The sequence below is a fragment of the Capsicum annuum genome, chromosome 10 (assembly GCF_002878395.1).
Source record: "Capsicum annuum cultivar UCD-10X-F1 chromosome 10, UCD10Xv1.1, whole genome shotgun sequence".
NCBI classification, from domain to species: domain Eukaryota; kingdom Viridiplantae; phylum Streptophyta; class Magnoliopsida; order Solanales; family Solanaceae; genus Capsicum; species Capsicum annuum.
The window spans coordinates 102,438,120-102,457,557 of record NC_061120.1 but is presented as its reverse complement, the minus strand read 5'-3'; the positions used below and the strand labels follow the sequence as shown (position 1 = coordinate 102,457,557).

General features: G+C 37.6%; 1 protein-coding gene and 1 pseudogene across 2 annotated transcripts in view; both read right to left on the bottom strand.

Moving 5' to 3' along the window:
- Window positions 1-76: 76 nt before the first annotated feature.
- Window positions 77-19,438, bottom strand: part of LOC107845632 — a 48,963-nt gene continuing 29,601 nt past the window's right edge. Inside the window, exons 2-5 of one of the 2 annotated variants that reach the window (XM_047398086.1) lie at window positions 13,681-13,774; window positions 12,993-13,097; window positions 295-608; window positions 77-258 (exon numbers count right to left, since the gene is read on the bottom strand). In XM_047398086.1, coding sequence (XP_047254042.1) covers window positions 342-608; window positions 12,993-13,097; window positions 13,681-13,774 — 466 coding nt within the window. In that variant the 3' untranslated portion in view covers window positions 77-258; window positions 295-341. Of the gene's footprint in view, window positions 609-12,992; window positions 13,098-13,680; window positions 13,775-19,438 lie in introns of both variants that reach the window. The other variant, XM_016690063.2, reaches the window with a different exon arrangement.
- Window positions 17,517-17,615, bottom strand: LOC124888232 (annotated as a pseudogene).

The window sequence follows — 19,438 nt, the reverse complement described above, 5'->3', positions numbered from 1 at the left end:
TATACGAAGAGAAAAAAGGTCGAGACAAATTAGCTTAATAATACCCAGGTTCTTTATGCTAAAATCGAGTAGCAAATTTGGAAGAATGATTTGAGATAGAACCTAGCTCAAATAGGGTTCTCAATGTAATACATACATCACCTCCCTAAGCCACCATTCAAGAGAAATGTTTGTCGCCTATACGAATGGAAAACATTATGATGAACAATGTACATGATAATAACTGAGGCTTGATCACCCTGAAATTTAGGTGGTGGGTGGGGGGTGGGGGGGGGGGGGGGGGGCTTTCCATAGCAACGCGCCCTTAAGAACTTAAAAGGCAAAGTCAATCAACTACATCTTTAGTCTTCAAGTGCGGCAATCTCATACCTAACTTCTTCCAAATGTTCATTTATTGTCGTTACTGCATCTTGAACACCTTTGATAGCCTCCTTGAGAGCATTATCATATTCTGCATCAGCTTCTGCTTCTTCAGTTCCTGAAGCTTCAGTTATCTTCTGGATGTGCACGCATTCATGTCCAGATGGCTTACTAAATCTACAATTTTCATGACTCACCAGACGCTCTGAGGGGCGGCCAGCTCTTTTCAAGACTTGTATTTTGGCAGTCTGCCAGAAAAATTGCAAGAAAACATCAAGCAAAATCATCGAAAAACAATGGAATCTCGCCAAATCTCAAATACACAGACAACATACATGTCAGTACTCTGAACACTGAAAATTTGGACTAATTCTTGAAACTAGGATAAATAGGAAGACAAAAGTTAATCATGAGAGGATATTTTGAGCAAGGATCCTGGCGAAAGAATAAAATACACATACAAGAAGAGCTAGGCTACTAAAAATTGATTTAAAAAAAAAAATTGAAATATTTTCTGGAAAAGCTAGGCTACTAAAAATTGATTTATAGCCCAAGCAAAAAGTTTAATTTCAGAAATATTTTGGTCAGAGCTAGGCTACTAAAAATTGATTTAAAATAAAAATTAAAAAATCTAATCCCTATAACTGTGGATGGATATTCAGTGATGCAAAGCACCTACAAGAAGAGAGAGCTCGCATTCAAGTTTGTTGCGTAATTGCACAACTATGATTACAAACAAAAACATATTTTTTTAATTAGGTATTTGATTACAAATACAGCAGTTACACAGTTAAATGATTTCGAACATCAAAAGAAACAAGCACAACTAATGTTTTATGTTATTTTCTAAACTCCAGCCTCTACGACAGAAGTAACTTAAGATATAGAGTCTAAGCGCAATTAAATCTCGGTTACTTTCTCTCAAACTCCTAATTTGTATTATGATTACAGATACAACACGTTTTCAATTCGGAATTTGATTTCAAATATAACACACTCTATTCGGTATTTTATTACAAATATAACATTTTTTCCATTCTGTATTTGATTACAAATACAACACTTGTGACTCTGAAACTATTTCGAACATCAACGAAACAAGCATAGTTAACGTTTTATGCTATTTGCCGAACTCCAACCTCTACGAATAATGTAACTTAAGATATTCATAGCTTAAGCAGTTAAATCGCAGTAGTTTCTCTCAAGCTTCTCTTTAGTACATAATCCACGGGACCTCGAACATATATCCAATTTTCTTGTTGAGAACAAAATTATGATGTGAGTTCAAGTATGAAAAGAAATGTACAATTACAAATTTTGGGATAGAGGGAATTGTAGAGAAATTTTCTCAGGATTATGATAGGTAGCTATTAAGAAAGGTAAACAATGTAAGATCAATGAATAAAGCTGTTAATTAAGTTGAAGTTGCGGCGAAGAAGCTTAGTTTGGACCACATCTTGAGATTTTTTTATGCGGTGTTTGGTTTGGTGAATTAAAAATAGCATGTGCTGCATACTTTTCTTAAAAAAAATATTTGTTTACAAAAACACCCTCCACAAATAAGGTGGAAAGAATGCAAAAAAAAGTTTTAAGGGTCAATTGAGTCTTTAATCATGCTAATGCATGCATTAGAATCTACCGCATTAGTAATACCATGGATTTTGAAGTAATTAGTAATACACACCTTAATACAACATTAGTTAAAACATTGACTAAAAAAATGTAGCATACACACCTCAATATAGCATTAGTTGTACATTGACTAAAAAAATATACCGAACAAAGTACTAGTAGTACACAAGACAAATGCATGCATTATTTTTATTAATACACTCTACCAAACGACCCCTTATAGATTGGAAGTCAAGTCCTGACTGACATTTGAACTGAATGAGGTACTGTTGTGTTCTTTACGTACTGTTAAAGTAAGATATAAGAAAAAATTAGTCATACAGAAAATGATCTTGAGAGAAATCCATCACACTATTATGAAACCTTTAGATGACTAAATAATGATGTGCGCACACAAAAAACAAAAAGGAGAATAACGAAGTCTCACCCTTAGTTTTCATCACCACTAGTCTTAGTGTGCGTGCTTCAAATGTATCCCTCATATTAATAAGAACAGATTTTTAAAAATAGCAAAAATAATATTTAAAAGATATATCTGTGTAACAATATAAGAATTTAGAATGAAAATTAATAATTTGAAATTAATAAATGATAAAGCTTAAGAGTTTTTTGAAACTGGCAATGTATTCCTCAGCATTAAGGATATGTTGGCCACCTCCAAAAAGTGTCAATTACAAATTTCTTATTAATTCTACAATCTGATCTACTTCTTCTATACAAAGTTGTTTACACCAAAAAAGTAAAGGTACTAAACAATTCCATTTAACCTTGTGAATGGAATTGGATCTACCTTCAAAACATCTCCCATTACTTTCCATCCAAACTGACCACCACATACATGATGGTACTAACCTCCACCATTTCTTTTGACTCTGGCTACCTCCTCTCCTGATCCAGCAACTCAATGCTTCTGCAGTTGCGGACTCGATGCGGCGCGTTGGCTATCGCGTCGATCCAATGATGCGGCACGTTGGCCTGCGCATCGGTAACACAGTTTACAGACATTAAAAGGTCGCGCCCTCAGGGTTAATTAGGTCTTTTTCCCACGACCTTCAACCCCCAAAACACGAAATTAAACCCTTTGGAGAGCAATTATATTCATTCTTTCAGTTCAAAGTTGTGATGTTGAGAAATAAGTTTCAGAGTTGAGCAGTGAACTCCCAGTGCAGAAATAGATGATTGTTTGTTTCCCGTCAGATTGCACAAAAAACACCTGGGAACCAATTGTCTACCTCTTTTTTTTAAGTACTTCCTGAGTTAAGCAAGCCCTCTTTATTACTAGCCAAGTGAAGCATTTCACTTTTGTAGGTATATTCCCCTTCTAAAAATAGTTCTAGTAATCCATAACCTGCAACCCTCTCTTGTATGCACTGTTGACGGAAAAAAGACCATCTTTGTCGTGCTTCCATTGAATTTTGTCCCTGGTGTAGGTATTTATGTTGATGCTCCCTAGTTTCCCTAGTAACTCTGTCACCCTCTCCATCTCCCAATCATTAAGGGATCTTCTAAAAGAGATGTCCAAGCCCTGTTCTGACCAACAATTACCTACATAAGTCTGGAAAGAGTTCCCTGAAAGAGGATTGGTCTCTCCAGACATCATTCCAAAATTTGGTTTTATTTTCATTTCCCACCTAGACGAACAAGTTTTCTTTCATTTTAGGCCATAGATTTCTAATTGTTCTACAAACTCTCACACCATATGGTTCATTAGTGCTCTCTGTACACCAAGGACTCATCTCTCCATATTTTGCTATAATCACCTCCCTTCAAAGAGCTTCTCCCTCCTCATTGTATCTTTACAGCCACTTCATTAATAGACTTTCATTATGAAGTCTCAGATTTCTAATACCCAACCCCCCCTCTTCCTTTGCTAAGAAGCCCAGTTTTCCAGTTCACTAGACTATAGCCTTTTCCTTCCTTGTTGCCTTGCCATAAAAACTTTCTCCTTAACTTGTCTAGTTTTTTAACCACTTTTTTAACCACTTTAACTGGGATTGGAAATAAAGACAACACATAGGTTTGTAATGAGTCGAGAACAGAGTTGATGAGAATCAATCTTCCTCCCAGAGAAAGATATTGTGCCTTCGATCTTGATAACTTCTTTTCAATTTTCACCAAGATATTATCCCAAATATCCAGAGCCTTGTGGTTGCTGCCTAGGGGCATGCCCAGGTAAGTGGTGGGCAATAACTCAAGACTGCATCCTAGTATGTTTGCCAATTGTTGAATTTGAGGAACCTCATTAACAGGGAAAAGACTACTTTTCCCCCAATAACTCTCAATCCAGAGACTGCCTCAAAACAAACCAAAATTGCCATGATATAACTAATTTATTTTGCTACAGGCTCACAGAAGATGATAGTATCATCCGCATAAAGCATATGGCACACTTCTTTTGCTTCTCTCCTCCTCCCTCCAACTTGAAAGCCTTTGATCCATCTATTTTGAGCTATAATCTTCATTGTATGGTCGAAAACGTCCATTGCTAAAATGAACAAGAAAGGGGAAAGAGGATCAGTCTCAATCCCCTTTCTGACTTAAAAAAAACCACAGGTTCTCCATTAACTAGAATAGAAAACCTGACATTTTTAATGCAAGCCTCAATCCACTTCAACCATTTGCATCCAAATCCCATTTGTCTAAGAGTGTTAAGAAGGAATGACCAATTTAAATGATCATAAGTTTTTTGAATATCCAACTTACACATTAGTCCCGAGGCTCCATTCTTCATTTTTGTATCAATACACTCACTAACTATAAGTGTTGCATCCATGATTTGCCTCCCCTTCACTCACTCTTTACAGCCTTTCAGCCAATAATCTAGCAATTATCTTATAAACACCACCAACTAGACTAATTGGTCTGAAATCTTTCAAGTTTGAGGCTCCTGGCTTCTTTGGAATTAATGCAATAAAAGTTGCATTAAAGCTCTTTTCAAAGGCTTGATTGGAGTGAAAAAACTAAATAGTTCTGATTAAATCCTCCTCCAACACATTCCAGAAAGTTTGGAAAAACACCATAGGGTAGCCATCCGGTCCAGGAGCTTTCTCATTTGCACATAGATTTAAACATACCAAAATTTCCTCCTCCTCAAAAAGTCTATGTAGCCACACCTGTTCTTCCGGAGTGATCTTTGTAATGTTTAGAAGTTCCAATTCAGGTCTCCAATGTTCTGTCTCCTTGTAAAGGCCTTTATAGAACTCCTCCACTGACTCTTTGATTGTGTTTTGGTCTTTAGTGATAACCCCTTCTATTTCCCGTTGTTCCATAGAGTTGAACCTTTATGGAAAGTTGCAACTCTGTGAAAAAACTTGGTGTTTTTGTCCCCTTGTTTTAGCCACTGGATTCTGGATCTCTGTTTCCATGTTATCTCCTCTCTTTCTGCAACTTCTTCAAATTTCATTCTCGGGTGTCTTTTGTAGCAATTCATCATCAGTTAGAGACCATTGTTCCTGAATTCTTTCCCAGTCAGCGATTTGATTCAGAATATCTTTCTTTGTCTCCAGATCCCTCTATTGCTTTTGCTCCACTCTTTAAGCTTTCACTTACAACATCTTAAGCTTTTCAACAAGGATGTAACCTGGTCTACCACTCACTTGAAAAGACCTCCACCATTCTTGGATTTTCTCTTTAAAGCCCCTCCACTTCAAACCACCAGATTTCAAATTTGAAGTAGGACTTCCTCCAACCTTCATCTCCACAAGTCAAGATTATAGGATTGTGGTCAGGGGCAATTTTAGGAAGACAACTTTGGCTTATCTGAGTGAAATTTTCCCCCCATTCTGCACAATGGAGAAATCTATCAATTTTGGAGGCATAATGATAATCTTCTCCTTTTCTCTAAGTAAAGGATCCTCCAAATAAAGGAGGGTCCACCATCTCCAAAACCAACTCCCCATTCCAGATTCTCTTATCCCACAGTATTAGAATTCCTCCACTGCTTCCCCGAGCCTCCTTCATAATTGCCCCCCCCCCCCCCCCCCCCCCCCCCCCCCCCCCCCCCTTGCGCCCCCCCCCCCCCCCCCCCAAATCTATTGCTCCATATGCTTTGAAGAATGCTATCTATAGGACCTTCTAGCTTAGTTTCAACCAGAACAAGAATATCAGCTCCCCATTGCCATAGTAATTTTCTCACAATCTCCCTCTTACTGTCCTCATTTAACCCCTCACATTCCAAGAAAGAATTTTAACTCTCATTGAACTTAAGAGATAGAATTCTCCCGCTGGATCTAGGCTCACTGTCTTTGAACTTGATATCAAAAACAAGAACATAACACAATTTCGACCAAGAACACAAAATGGACAGATTTGCTTCTTTTTTATTTTTCAGTTTTCTAACACTTTTTTTTTATTTTCTATCAAGCAAGCCCAATATTGATCTTGTAGGAACAAGATCAAGCCATGCTTTGATACCAAATGATACAAGACAAACAAAAAAGAAAGGCACGAAAAACAACCCAAATCAGTCCACAAATCTTAAGGATCCGAGAACCAAGATGGAGACCACTCTCGGATTCACTACAGGAACAAGAATACAAGGATACAAGGGTGTTTTTGACACCAAAACAGCTGCCAAAACGTGATGAACACAAAAAGCTAGACAACAATATGATAAGAACAATAACAACAACAAATGGCTTGCACTAAATAAGAGGAAACACCACAAGATTACAATAAAAGAAAAGGAATAGATAAATAGACCAATGGTTGGTATAATCTTAAGAAGTCAAGAGTCTATTCCACTCTTGGACTCTTAACACTACACACAACAAAAATCTATCCCTTACGTTGGTACAAGAGTGACCTCGATCTCCCAAGCATCGAACGTTTCCAAGCGTGAATCCAACCCGAGTGAATCCACACTCAATGTTGAAAACCCTAGTTACAAGTTTCGGCCATGGGGGCCTTTCTCTCAAGAGAAATGTTTCTAAGTGTTACAACTTCAATATCCAACAAAAACTAATGACTAAAACCCTACATCATTCTATTTATAGTGTATTACAAATAATAGGTAAAATGACCAAAAGGTCCCTTTAATGAAATGTGACCAAAGGCGCCCTTGGAGTGCAAGTTTAGGGTTGGTTTTGGTGTGATCCAAGGCCTTCTCCACACTTCACTTGGATGCTTTATTGGACGGGTCCAACGCATTCTCACATACGTGCATCCTCGTGGTCGTACCCGTATCACTTGGTCTAGCTTCAATAATAAAGTAAGAGCTTCTTTTTTACACCCCTTGAGATCAAGTCCCAACTGTCGGCTCAAACTAATCAAGTTTGCTTGAACCCAACCGTTTGCAGTAGCTTTTCTATCTCTTTCTTGAGAGTTGTTGTCAATTTGAATTGGTACAGGTTCTGCCTCTGCATACATGACCACCAAAGAATCTGAAAAATCCACCTCCTCTGCTCGTTGATCTTTGTTGGTGTCGACCTTCTCAATTGCCAGAGCTTCTTCCCCTTCCCTTGAATTTCTTACCAATTTACTAAATTTCTTCTTCCCTCGCGATCGCTTGCTTTTGTTTTTCCCCCATATGAAGAGTTCGTTCTCCATAACCCCATCAAAATATACAAAGTTACTGGTCTCAGAGTCCTACTTCTCTAATATGCTTCAGTAAAAGGCTCTGTAAATGGCTTTCGGCTTTTGTTTGGCCTGTGTTGCTGATTCCGTTAAGAGGTCCTTTGGATTTTAGTAACCATTTAGTGGGCTTTTCTTTTGTGAGCCCAATCCAATCTAGTTGTTCTTCCTTCCGTTTGTTCTAATAGCGTTTGATTGAAAGGTAAAAAGTCGTTCGCTTTTACATAAACACTTAAAAGCATGCATTTTATGTATATTTCAATACAAAAAAAAAATTGACAAGGAAAAAAACATACGTCAAAAAATATGGGAAAAGAAACAAATATACTCTCGAACTATCATAAATAGTACAAATATATCCTCCCGTTATACTTTGAATATGTATATACCCTTGTCGTCAATCTTTTGGGTTGTATGTACCCTTTACCCAAACGGCGGGACACGTGGCATCATCCTAGGTATTTACCTATTTTTTATTTATTTTACGGATTAGAGACAAACATACCCTCGAACTATTATAAATGGTAGGCATATACCCTCTGTTATACTTTGGGTATGTATATACACTTACCGTCAATCTTTCGGATTGCATATACGCTTTACCAAAATGGCGGAACGTGTATACCCGCCATTACTTAAAGTTTAATGGCGGGTATACACGTACCATTTATGATAGTTCTAGGATATATTTGTCCCTTTTCCAAAAATAAAATATCTTATAACAATTAACATGAAATATACATATAATGCATACATTTAAGTGTTCATTATATGTAAGGAAATACACAAATAAATACTTAAATGCATGCATTATATGTATATTTCATGCTAATTATTACAAGATATGTATTACTAAACTATTAACAGATTAACATTTAATATAAATATTAGTGTTACAAAGATGCATTATAATACAAAGTTGGATAGTAGATTATAAAATACAGTTTAAGTTATTCATTTAAACAATTAGCATTTACGAAATCGTATTGTGATCTATTACTGACTTGTTATGGCACTAATAAATTGATATCAAATACAACGCATTATTTATTTGTAATTGGTCGTTAAGAAATTGTTATGCCACCAAACTAAGACCAACTCATCAAAATTAATGGAAAAAAACACATAAGTTGTATTAGGGTAAGCTGTCTATATCACACTCCATGCGGTGCGGCCCTTCCCTAGACCCCGTTAGCGGGGATGCTTTGTGAACTAGACTATTTTTTTTTAATTGCATTTTCAGAAGTCCTAAACATAAGGTTGTTTTGCATTGTAAGTATAATTTTATCTAACGTATAATTATTTCTTAAAAGGTATAAATATTCTTAATCGTTTCTAAATTTCTAAATATTAAGTTTTTTATAAATTTTAAATAAGGATTCAATACATAAATTTAGTTAATTCTAAAATCCAAAATATATGGACCTGGTTTGGTGAATGCTGCTTGGATGCAAATGTGGTCCTGTTTTGAGGTGATTGTTATGGATACTGAATTCTCAGACCTCTGAGTGTATCACTGGCTAATAGGCAATACAAGGGGGTCAAGCACTTCAAGTTCTTCAATTACTTGGCACAACATCCTGAGTTCAAAAGCTTAGTTCAACAGGAATGGGATAGAGGAAGCACTGCTAACACTTTGTCCTTGGTACGGAGAAAACTGAATTTCCTGAAGATGAAGATGAAGCACCTTAACACCAAGGAGTTCCTAGCAACAAATAATAAGATCACAGAACTTAGGGGTAAACTGAAGGTAGTACAGACACAAATGGGAAAAAGCAATGATCATCAGAGGTTATGTGAAGAAGAGAAATAACTCAAACTAGACTTGGAAAATGGCATAGAGTTGAGGAGAGTGCTATGACACGAAAAACCAGAATTGATTGGCTAAAACTTGGGACTCCAGTACATCTTTCTTTCATGCTTGCACAAAATCACATCAGAAGCTTAACAACAGAAGATGGTACGAGAAGAGGATGTTCAGGCTGAAGTAATTGGTTTGCACAAGCAACTCCTAGGGTCAATAGCCAACCGACTTCCTAGCAGTAGAGATGATATTATGCAACAAGGGAGCATGCTTAACAGACAACAACTACAATTGGTGGCTCCTATAACCAGAGAGGAGGTACTGGCAACTATAACAAATATTGATGACTATAAAAAACCCGGAAGTGATGGTTACAATGCACTCTTTTACAAGAAAATCTTGGGGCATCAAAGGAGAGAGTATAGTAGGGGCTGTTCTGGAGTTCTTTAAAACTAATAATATGTAAAAACCAGTGAACTGTACTTTAGTAACCCGGTAAAACATGCTATTTCGAACAAGGGGTACAGGCCAATTTCATGCTACAATGTCCTATACAAGATAATCTCAAAAGTCATTACTAAGAGACTAAGTGAAGTCCTCAATGATCTGATCGATGGAAGCCAGTCTGCCTTTGTTCCTAAAGAATCAAATCTGACAACATAATTTTAAGTCATGGACTGTTCAAAGGATATTCAAGAAAGGGCATCTTCCCAAGTTGTATGGTGAAGGTAGACCTTCAAAAGGCATATGACTCACTTAAATGGGTATATCTGGAACAAATTCTTGTCAGCTTGCAGTTCCCTGATTTGTTTGTTAGATGGATAATGACCGGCATCACTACAGTCACTTACTCGATAGTGATTAATGATATGCCTGCACCTCCTTTTGAAGCAACAAAATGATATGCAACAAGGTGATCCTATGTCACCTTTCTTATTTGTACTAGCTACGGAGTATCTCAGCAGATTGCTAAAGACCTTGCAGCAAGAAAGCAATTTCAAATACCATCCTAGATGTGCCAAATTGAAAACTCATTCAACTTAGTTTTGCAGATGACCTGCTTTTATTTAGCAGGGGAGACATTCAGTCAGTTAACATGGTATTCCAGTGTCTTAATAAGTTTTCACAGGGGTCTGGACTCCATGCCAATATACATAAATGCTCCATTTATTTTGGAGTACTCAGGTTAAGCAAGAACAGATTGTTGCACTTCTTGGGATGCCTAAAGGAGAATTACCTATTAGATACCTAGGTGTTCCTCTTAGCGCTAAAAATTGTGTTTACCAAAGGACACAAGGGGGGGTTAAACTTGTTGAACCCATCAACCTGGACAAAGCAGCACTTTGTAAACTTCTCTGGAAACTTTTCAAGAAAAAAGATGTGCTGTGGATACAATGGATCCATATGTACTATGGCAAAAGTGGATCACTGTGGGATGCAAGGCCTAAGCAAGCATGTCGGATAGTTCAGAAGATATTGAAGGCTCAAAAACACATTGAGGAGGCAGGTATGACTGAAACTGATTTGCTACAGATTCACACCTTCTCAATCAAAGTGATGTACAAGAAGTTGATAGGCGATCATCCTATTGTGCCTTGGAGGAGACTAATGTGTAACAATCCAGGCTAACCAAAGTGGTTATTCATCTTATACGTGACCATTCATGGCAGACCATATACTAAAGATAGGATGCTAAAATGGGGAATGCAGATCTGCCCTCTATGTCCTCTCTGTGACACTGGATCAAAATATATAGAAAACTTATTTTTCGAGTGCTCTGTAGCTTCCTACGTGTGGAGGAGAGTATTGCATTGGCAAGGAATCCACCGACAAGCTATGAATTGGGTTGAAGAAATCCAGTGGTATGAAACTGTTTGCAAAGGCAAGGGCAGTGTTGCTACTAATTTCAGAATGGTACTTGCTGACTCTGTCTATGATTTGTGGCTGGAAAGAAACCATAGAGTTTTCCGAAATACACCTCACTGCGAGGATGCCATTGTGAGGAAGATTACTCAAGAGATTTATGTTCGATCAAGCATACATGGAAAGCTAGTAGGTATTTGAATCAGCTAAATTTCTATCCAGTCTAGCAACTTGTGTTTAGGAGATGGAGAGATTATGCATAGTGAGTTACTGGGCCTGTCCGGGGAGTTGGATTATTGCCTGCTGTTATTTTCTTTCTTTTGAGTTGTACATTGTCACCTTGGCAATTAAATGTGTTTAGTTACCAAAAACAATCCAAAAAATAAGAAAAATAATTAAATGACTAATTTGTCAAGTGTTCTCTATTTTAAAAAGGTAAAATGGTGAACAACAGTTCGCTATGAGGCTTCTTACTTTAAATATTTAGTAATAACTTAATTTTCAACTGTCCATTTTACCCTTTATGAGATGACTTACAAAACTCCTTTTCTCTTAATCTATGTGTCCAGTCAAACACCTTCACATAAATTGAAACCGAAAAAATAGTACAGATTTAAAAAGAGTGAATAACACGAACAATTGATTAATTGAAACTACTTAAAGTACGTTGTGTTTTTATATTTCTTTTATTTTTTCAATTGTACAATTTTTTTCTTAGAAAAAGGGAATTCAATGCATTGATGCAAAATGAAGTAGCACTCTTTAATTTATTTCCTCATACCGTGAGTTGAAAATTAGTGATGCATGATTGGTTAGTTTGCCCAAAAAAAAAAAAAGGATAGTCACAAGTTAACAAAATTGTAATTGTTTTGAAGTCTTAAATGTTAGGACTTTTAACATTGTTTTTGAAGTCCTAAATGTTAGGACTTTTAATATAGTTCAAATAAGGAAAGAAGATTTAAGAAGCAAACTGTTAGTCAATCTTAAAGTACTAGATATTAGAAGTTCTTACATATTTCAAATAAGTAAAGATAGCTATAACTTTAATTAATTTAAAAGTCTTAAATGTTAGGATAATAAATAAAAAGACAATTATTTGAGGAAAGTAGTAAATCTTTCTATGAGAAACTGCTCTTCAGGGAAGAGGATGTATTTCCATGTGTAAACTATTCTAACCAAATAGAAGCAACAAATGTACCAACACGAGCATAAAAAAATTGAGACCAACACGAGCATAAAAAAAAATTGAGGGTTAAGCCATGCATGGCTCAAAAAATAATTCAAGATCGGGACATGTAAACTTTTTAAGCATTAAGCATGTAGTAAAAGTTGTATGTTTTAACTACATGAAGAAGAGCCACTGATGCACAGAAACTCTCATAGTTTCTGGTCCCCCAATTTCTGCCACTACATGTTGTTTACCGTGCTTCGGTTATGGTAGTATTTTGTTATGGTTATTGTTCCTTTTATTTGTATGTTTTAGAATGCTTCCCCTATTATTTGTGATGCCTTCATTAGATCTGGTTTCTCCTTTTGAATCTGCTTACTTGAGCCAAGGGTCTCTTGGAAACAGACTCTCTACCTCCACAAGGTAGGGGTAAGGTCTACGTACACTCTACCCTCCCCGAACCCCACTTGTGAGATTACACTGGGTGTGTTGTTGTTGTACTGATGCACATAAACAAGAAGTCAAACAGAACACATACTATTGCACAGTTAATAATTATAATAAGTAACCGCACATTCAGTGACAGAGAAATACCAGTTGCAGCTTCATCTTTTCCTGATTTTGAACAGATCTCAAAAGTAGAGCCAGATCCTCTCGGAAGCAATGGGCAGTTAGAAACTGAGACTCCATCTCAAGGACCTGGAGTAGTGAAGATGCTTAGAAATTACAACATGATGCCATTGTTCAGAGATATGAGCCAAACCACAGTTATGAACGGCATAAGTAGGATTAAAACACTACTGGCAGAGTTGAGGTATAGTGAATGATGAAAGTGAAGGAGTCATGATATAGTACTATTAAGGCTTGTGGATAAGATGGATAAACTGTATCTCATGTTTGGTTATGCATTACTTGCAGCATGGTAGCCGAGGTTGTCTACCTCTGAATACTTCTACAATCAGTCTTTGCATAACTATTATACGTAGAAAAAAGAATTTATAAATATTAGTTGGGAGTGGCAGCAGTTGGTGTGCGGTCAACGGGAGGGGAAGGGTCAAACATGAACTTTTCATCCCTATCGGGAATGAGGGTCTTCTTCTTTTGATAAGGAAGTAACAATAAAGTTGGGATTTCACATAGGCAGGATTACAGTATGATTGAATTGTTATTACACAGGTGAGGATGGGATAACGATCCTATCTCTAATCCTGTCTACCCCTCCTTCACAAAAAAAAAAAACAGAAGCTGGATAAATATCTGCATGATGCACCATCATACTAACCTGCTTTGAACAGTCACTAAATTCAACAGTAATGTCACTGCATAGCTGTTGGTAAGCCGACTCAACTCCTGAAGCCATATAATCTTGAAAGCCTCTGTAAGTCAAAGGGCATGAACGTACCATTTAGAACTGCAACAGATCCAGACTAAAAGATAAAAGAAAGATTATACCTCTTTATGCTCTAAAATAAATCATAAACCTCAAGTCATAGCAACAAGAATTGACATGAAAGAAGCTACAGAAATCAGATCATGTTGGTTTCTGCCCACAGATGGTGCAAAATAGGAACGAGAAGCACAAATACTTATCTATAGCTAAAACATCATTTCAGTAAGTAATGACTATTATAAAGATTGAATGCCACTTACCCATCTCCATCATCTTTTTTTTTTTTTTTTGAAACTGGTACTGTTATATCCCTCAGCATTAAGGGTATGGTGGCCACCTCCAAAATAAGTTACAACAAAGAGCAAGTATGCACCTAAGAAATCTACAAGATCATCTACTTCCTCTATACAGTTCTCTTTATACCAACAAAATAGATAAACTAAACAGTACTAATTCTCCCAAAAAAGAAAAAAAAAAGATAAACTATGCAATTCCATTTCATTTCATGGATGGACTTAATTTTATCTTCAAATCATCTACCATTTCTTTCCTTCCATACTGCCCACCAAATACCGGAAGGTATTATCCTCCACAACTTTCTCTAACTCTTACAACCCCTCTTACAATCCAAAGTGTGCAGTAAGGTGTGCAGTATGCTCAGGCATTGTCCACTTGATCTCTGTGAGACTAAAGAACAAGTTCCAAAGTTTAGCTGTAAATTTGCAGTGAAGGAATAGGTGGTTGTTTGTTCCACCAGTTTCATTGAACAAGAACACCTGGACACTACAGGCATCCCCTTCTTCTGTAGAACTTCATGAGTTAGACAAACCCTCTTAGCCACCAACCATGTTACGGATTTCACTTTTGTTGGTACCGAACTTTTCCAAGTATTCTTGAGGAGACCAACAATCTTTGATAGTAGCATCAGGGATGTTGCACAACACCAACAGATCAGGAAAAGAGTCCTGAAGGGAGCTTGACTAATCCATAAATCCTTCCAGAACATAGTTCTGATGTCATTTCCCAACTTAATGCTAGTACACACACACAAGGTAGTTTTGGCCATAGAGATCTGATTGATCTCTAAACTCCCACTCCACAAGTGGTATTAACCTCATTAGAGCACCAAGATTGATTTGTCCAAATTTATATTTCTCTCCACTGAACCTCCATAACCACTTCATCAGAAGACTATTGTTTGGTATCTTTAGGTTTCTGGTGCCAAGCCCCACCCTACATTTTGCTCAATTCCCATTTCACTAAGTCGTAACCTCTTCCCTCTCTGTTTCCTTTCCACAAAAATCTCTTCTCAATATGTTAAGCTTCTTTACCACAATAGTAGGAATGAGGAATAAAGACATCACATAAGTAGGAAGAGAATCCAAAACATAACTTATTAAGGTGACTCTGCCCCTGAGGAATAAGTATTGAGCCTTCCACCACTGAGCTAGTTTTTCTCAGTCTTCTCCACAATGTTATCCAAAATCTCCACAGCCTTGTGTCTACTGCCTAGAGGCATGCCTAGATATTCAGAAGATAATTTATCCACCTTCAACCTAGGATGTCCGCCAGAGCCTGCATGTTAACTGATCTTAGTCGTATTTATAGAGTCATTATCTACGTACGTTTAGCTTAGTTTGGAGGATAACTTAGTGTGTTTATGTGTGTATTTAGTGATAATTGTGTAAACTGGTGCTAAGCCTCATTTTCATATGGTGTTAGGTGAAATTGACCCAAAACAAGAGCCAAAATGATCAAATAAGGATTAGACGAGATAACTAGTCAAACCAGCCTAAACTATGCTTGTTCTACTGTGCTTTTGATGAGCTTTATTGTATTGTATGGCTTAATGTTTGTTATGAGCTGTTGTAGGTGATAAATGAAGCTGAACATTAGCCACAATGAGTGAGGAAACAAGAAGAAAACTTGACATAGATTAAGGGACAAAAAAAGGGGCAAAATTGTGTTGTTTTGCAGCCTTCTACGCGCCGTGGAGCCTCCACCCCGCATCCAGCACTGCGACGCGCCACCTTTTCAGGTTGGCCCCCCAAAACACCTATCCGCTATCAGCTCCTGCCGCACACCCTCCAAACACGTCAAAAACTTGGTTTTAAGTTTGTTTAAGTTGAGGGGCTGTTTTGGAATTATATCTAATCCCTTTGGGGACTTGGATGCACGACTTTTAGGTTATATAAAGAGCACTTAGAAGACATCTTGGGATCACACACGAATTGGAGAGCAAACAAGAAATCAAGGAGCTCAAACCAGGGTTATCTGTTCTTTTACTTTTCTTTCTTGTAGTTTTACTTTATGAATTCATTAATGGAGACATTTTGTAAACCTATGAGTGGCTAAACACCCTCTTTCTGGGGTTGAGGCTACAACATGATTGTCTTAATTATGGTTTTATAGTTTGCTTTATAGATTTATCATGTCATGTGACCGTTCTTGCATTCTTGCTTTACTATTCTAAAGAGTCGCAATTTTTAGGATAAATCTATAGTCTTGAGGTGAACTGACCAAGGAATACAAGGGACGGAACAAAGAACGTAGGGAGTGTGAATCTTATCTTTACTTTGTTAGAGGAGGATTTGCGGTTAGGATAAAGATGCACTTAAACGCCCCACTGGGTTAATAAACGGGGAGATAGCTTAATGCATTCAAATTAGAGTCTCGTATCTCCACTCAACGATGTATTTGTGAGACTAATATGAGTAGACGACTTAGAGGGTGACCATCCCTGAGTTATAATATCAACCCCGTAGATCAACCAACACCGACTGGAAACCATAATTATGTATGAATGTGAAGTAGATGCCTCAATCCTGGAAAGTCTCGATATATTGTTTACAATCCCAATTACATATCGTTGTTGTTTTTAGTTATTTAGTTTATATGTATAATTCTCATAATCTTGTTATAAACTCGCACTTGTTAAATTGATAAGTATAATTGGAATTAGAATTGAACTAACTTCAAGTCCCTCAGGTACGACAATTCGGCTCTCAAAAAGAGTCACTTTACTACTTGTTTGACCATGTACGCTTGCGTGTGCAAAAGTCACAACAAGTTTTTGGCATCGTTGTCGGGGACTTGAGATAAGTAAATTTCTAGGTTTAAGTTTACTGTTTTATTTGACAAGTGCAAACATTACTGTTTTATTTGACAAGTGCAAACAAGTTGGTCTTAGCTACTCATCTTGCAAGTAGAGGTTTGTGAAGCTAGTAAGCTAGCAACGGATAAGGATTTGGTCCCACCGGATCCTGAACCTGAGCATCTCTTACACCAATTGAGAAGAGAAGCAACGCTTCTCTACCCAATACCACAGGTTGAGGTTATTCCAGAAATTATGGGAATACCAAGGACAGTTCGCGAAGTGGAAGTCCCACTCGCAACTAATGTAATCTCCCCTATCCGTAAGCCCGCAACAGGAGGTGTTTTTGAGCTTTAACAGAATATGGGTGCAATTGTTGCACTCAAGCAGGCAATTCACTGGCCTACCACATGAGGAACCACAGGTCCATCTTCAGAATTTTGAAAATTTTATTAGAGACCAGTTCGTTCCTGCAGGGGTCTCTATAAATTATGTAAGACTTATGCTTATCCCAATCTCACTTTTGGGAGATGCTAAAAAGCAGTTAGCCTGCAAATTTCATCACATCATGGAACGATCTTGCAAGAAAGTTCCTCACCCGATTCTTCCCATCTTCCCATCTGGTAAGACTGCGAAATTGAGAAGTGAAATTATAGGTTTCACTCAGAAGCCTGAAGAAAATTTGTGCTTGGGAGCGATTCAAGGGCCTTCTCAGAAATTGCCCTCATCATCTGCAGTCAGATGAAGTGTTAGCTCACCAAACTTTTGTTGAAAGTCTTGACCCAAATACTAAAATTTTGCTAGATTCAGCTGCAAGTGGTCAAGCTTTTGGAGAAAACTTATGATGAGCTTTTGATACAAGTTCAAACACAAGAAGCAAACCACAACAAGAACAACAAGATGTCAACAACAATGCTAGTGAATCGAAATAGGCCACACACGGCTTCACTAGACTTCAAGATTTCAACAAAAACCAGATTTTTAAAAATACAAGATTGCAACAAGTGTAGTGAATCGAAATTGGCCCCACATGGCTTCACTACTTCAAGATACAAACAACATCTCAAGATAACAAAAGAAGGATAAATAACTTGGCATACAACATCTAAGAATCTAAGAACCATAATAACTGAAAAGGACCCTAAGATTAAAAGATGTTAACACCAAGTTCTTACTTGGACCAAGAGGAACTCTATGACCTCAAGATCCTAGTTTCTAGCCAAGATACAACACAAGTATCACTCTAATTGTGAGATTCGGATTTGAACTTCTCCAATGGAAGAGAGAAGTTCAAAAAATATTATAAGTATTTGTTGTCTCAAAATATCATGAATGAACTACTCCAAATATCCCTAATACTACCTATTTATATTACACCACAAAATGAGAGAACAATGACCATTCTACCCTTGCCAAGGGGTGGCCTTGGGGTGTAAGTTTATTACACTTCAAGGCTCCTCTTCACACTTAAAAACATTTAAACCATTGGATGGCTCAAGTACCAACTCACACACGGCCATTTGCATGAGCATAGCTTGGAGTTTTTGTAACTCCCGAGCTTGGCTACGTGTGAATGGTCGTGAACTTGTTGGGCAGCTTGGTACAACCGTATCATCCTCTCCATCTTAAGAGGAATTTGACCTGAAATTCGGCATTTGGTCATCCTCAACCGCATCCACTAGAGAAAGATCACATATGTAGAAAGTGTTGTGCACTTGCTATTCTGGTGGAAGGTCAATCTTGTAGGCGTTGTCATTGATTTTTCTCAAGTACTTGGAATGGACCATCACCCCTTGGCATCAATTTGGACTTCCTTTGAGATGGAAACCGATCCTTCAAAAGATGCACCCACACCCAATCTCCCGCACCTTCTAATATAACTTCTTCATAGAATCTGCCCATTTGGTTCCATCTAGGCTAATCATGAGATCACTTGGCAAAGGTGTTAAATCCAAAGGGGTAAAGGGGTTGAAGCCGTATACACACTCAAAGGGAGTCATTCCCGTACTTAAGTATATGACACGGTTATAAGCAAACTCAATCAATGGTAAGTCTTCCTCCCAAGAAGTCATTTTTCCCTTAACCATGGAACGTAGCATAGCACCCAAAGTCCTATGTACTACTATCGTTTGGCCATCGATTTGTGGGTGGCAAAGCATGGAGAACAACTTGGTACCAAGCCTACCCCACATGGACTTTCAAAAGTGACTTAGGAATTTGGAGTCCCGGTCACTTACAATGGTCCTTGGAACACCATGTAACTTAACCACATTCTCAACAAATAAAGAGGCCACATTAGGTGCATCATCACATTTAGAACATGGGATAAAGTGCGCCATCTTAGAAAATCGATCCACAACAACAAAGACACTATCCCGACCCCACCTAGTCATCGGCAAACCTAACACGAAGTCCATTGATATATCAAGCCAAGGACAGGAAGGGGTGGGCAGTGAGGTGTACAACCCGTGAGGTAGGAGCCGAGATTTGGCTCCTTTGCAATCTACACATTGGCCGCAAATCCTAGCCACATTCTTGTGCATTCTTGGCTAATAG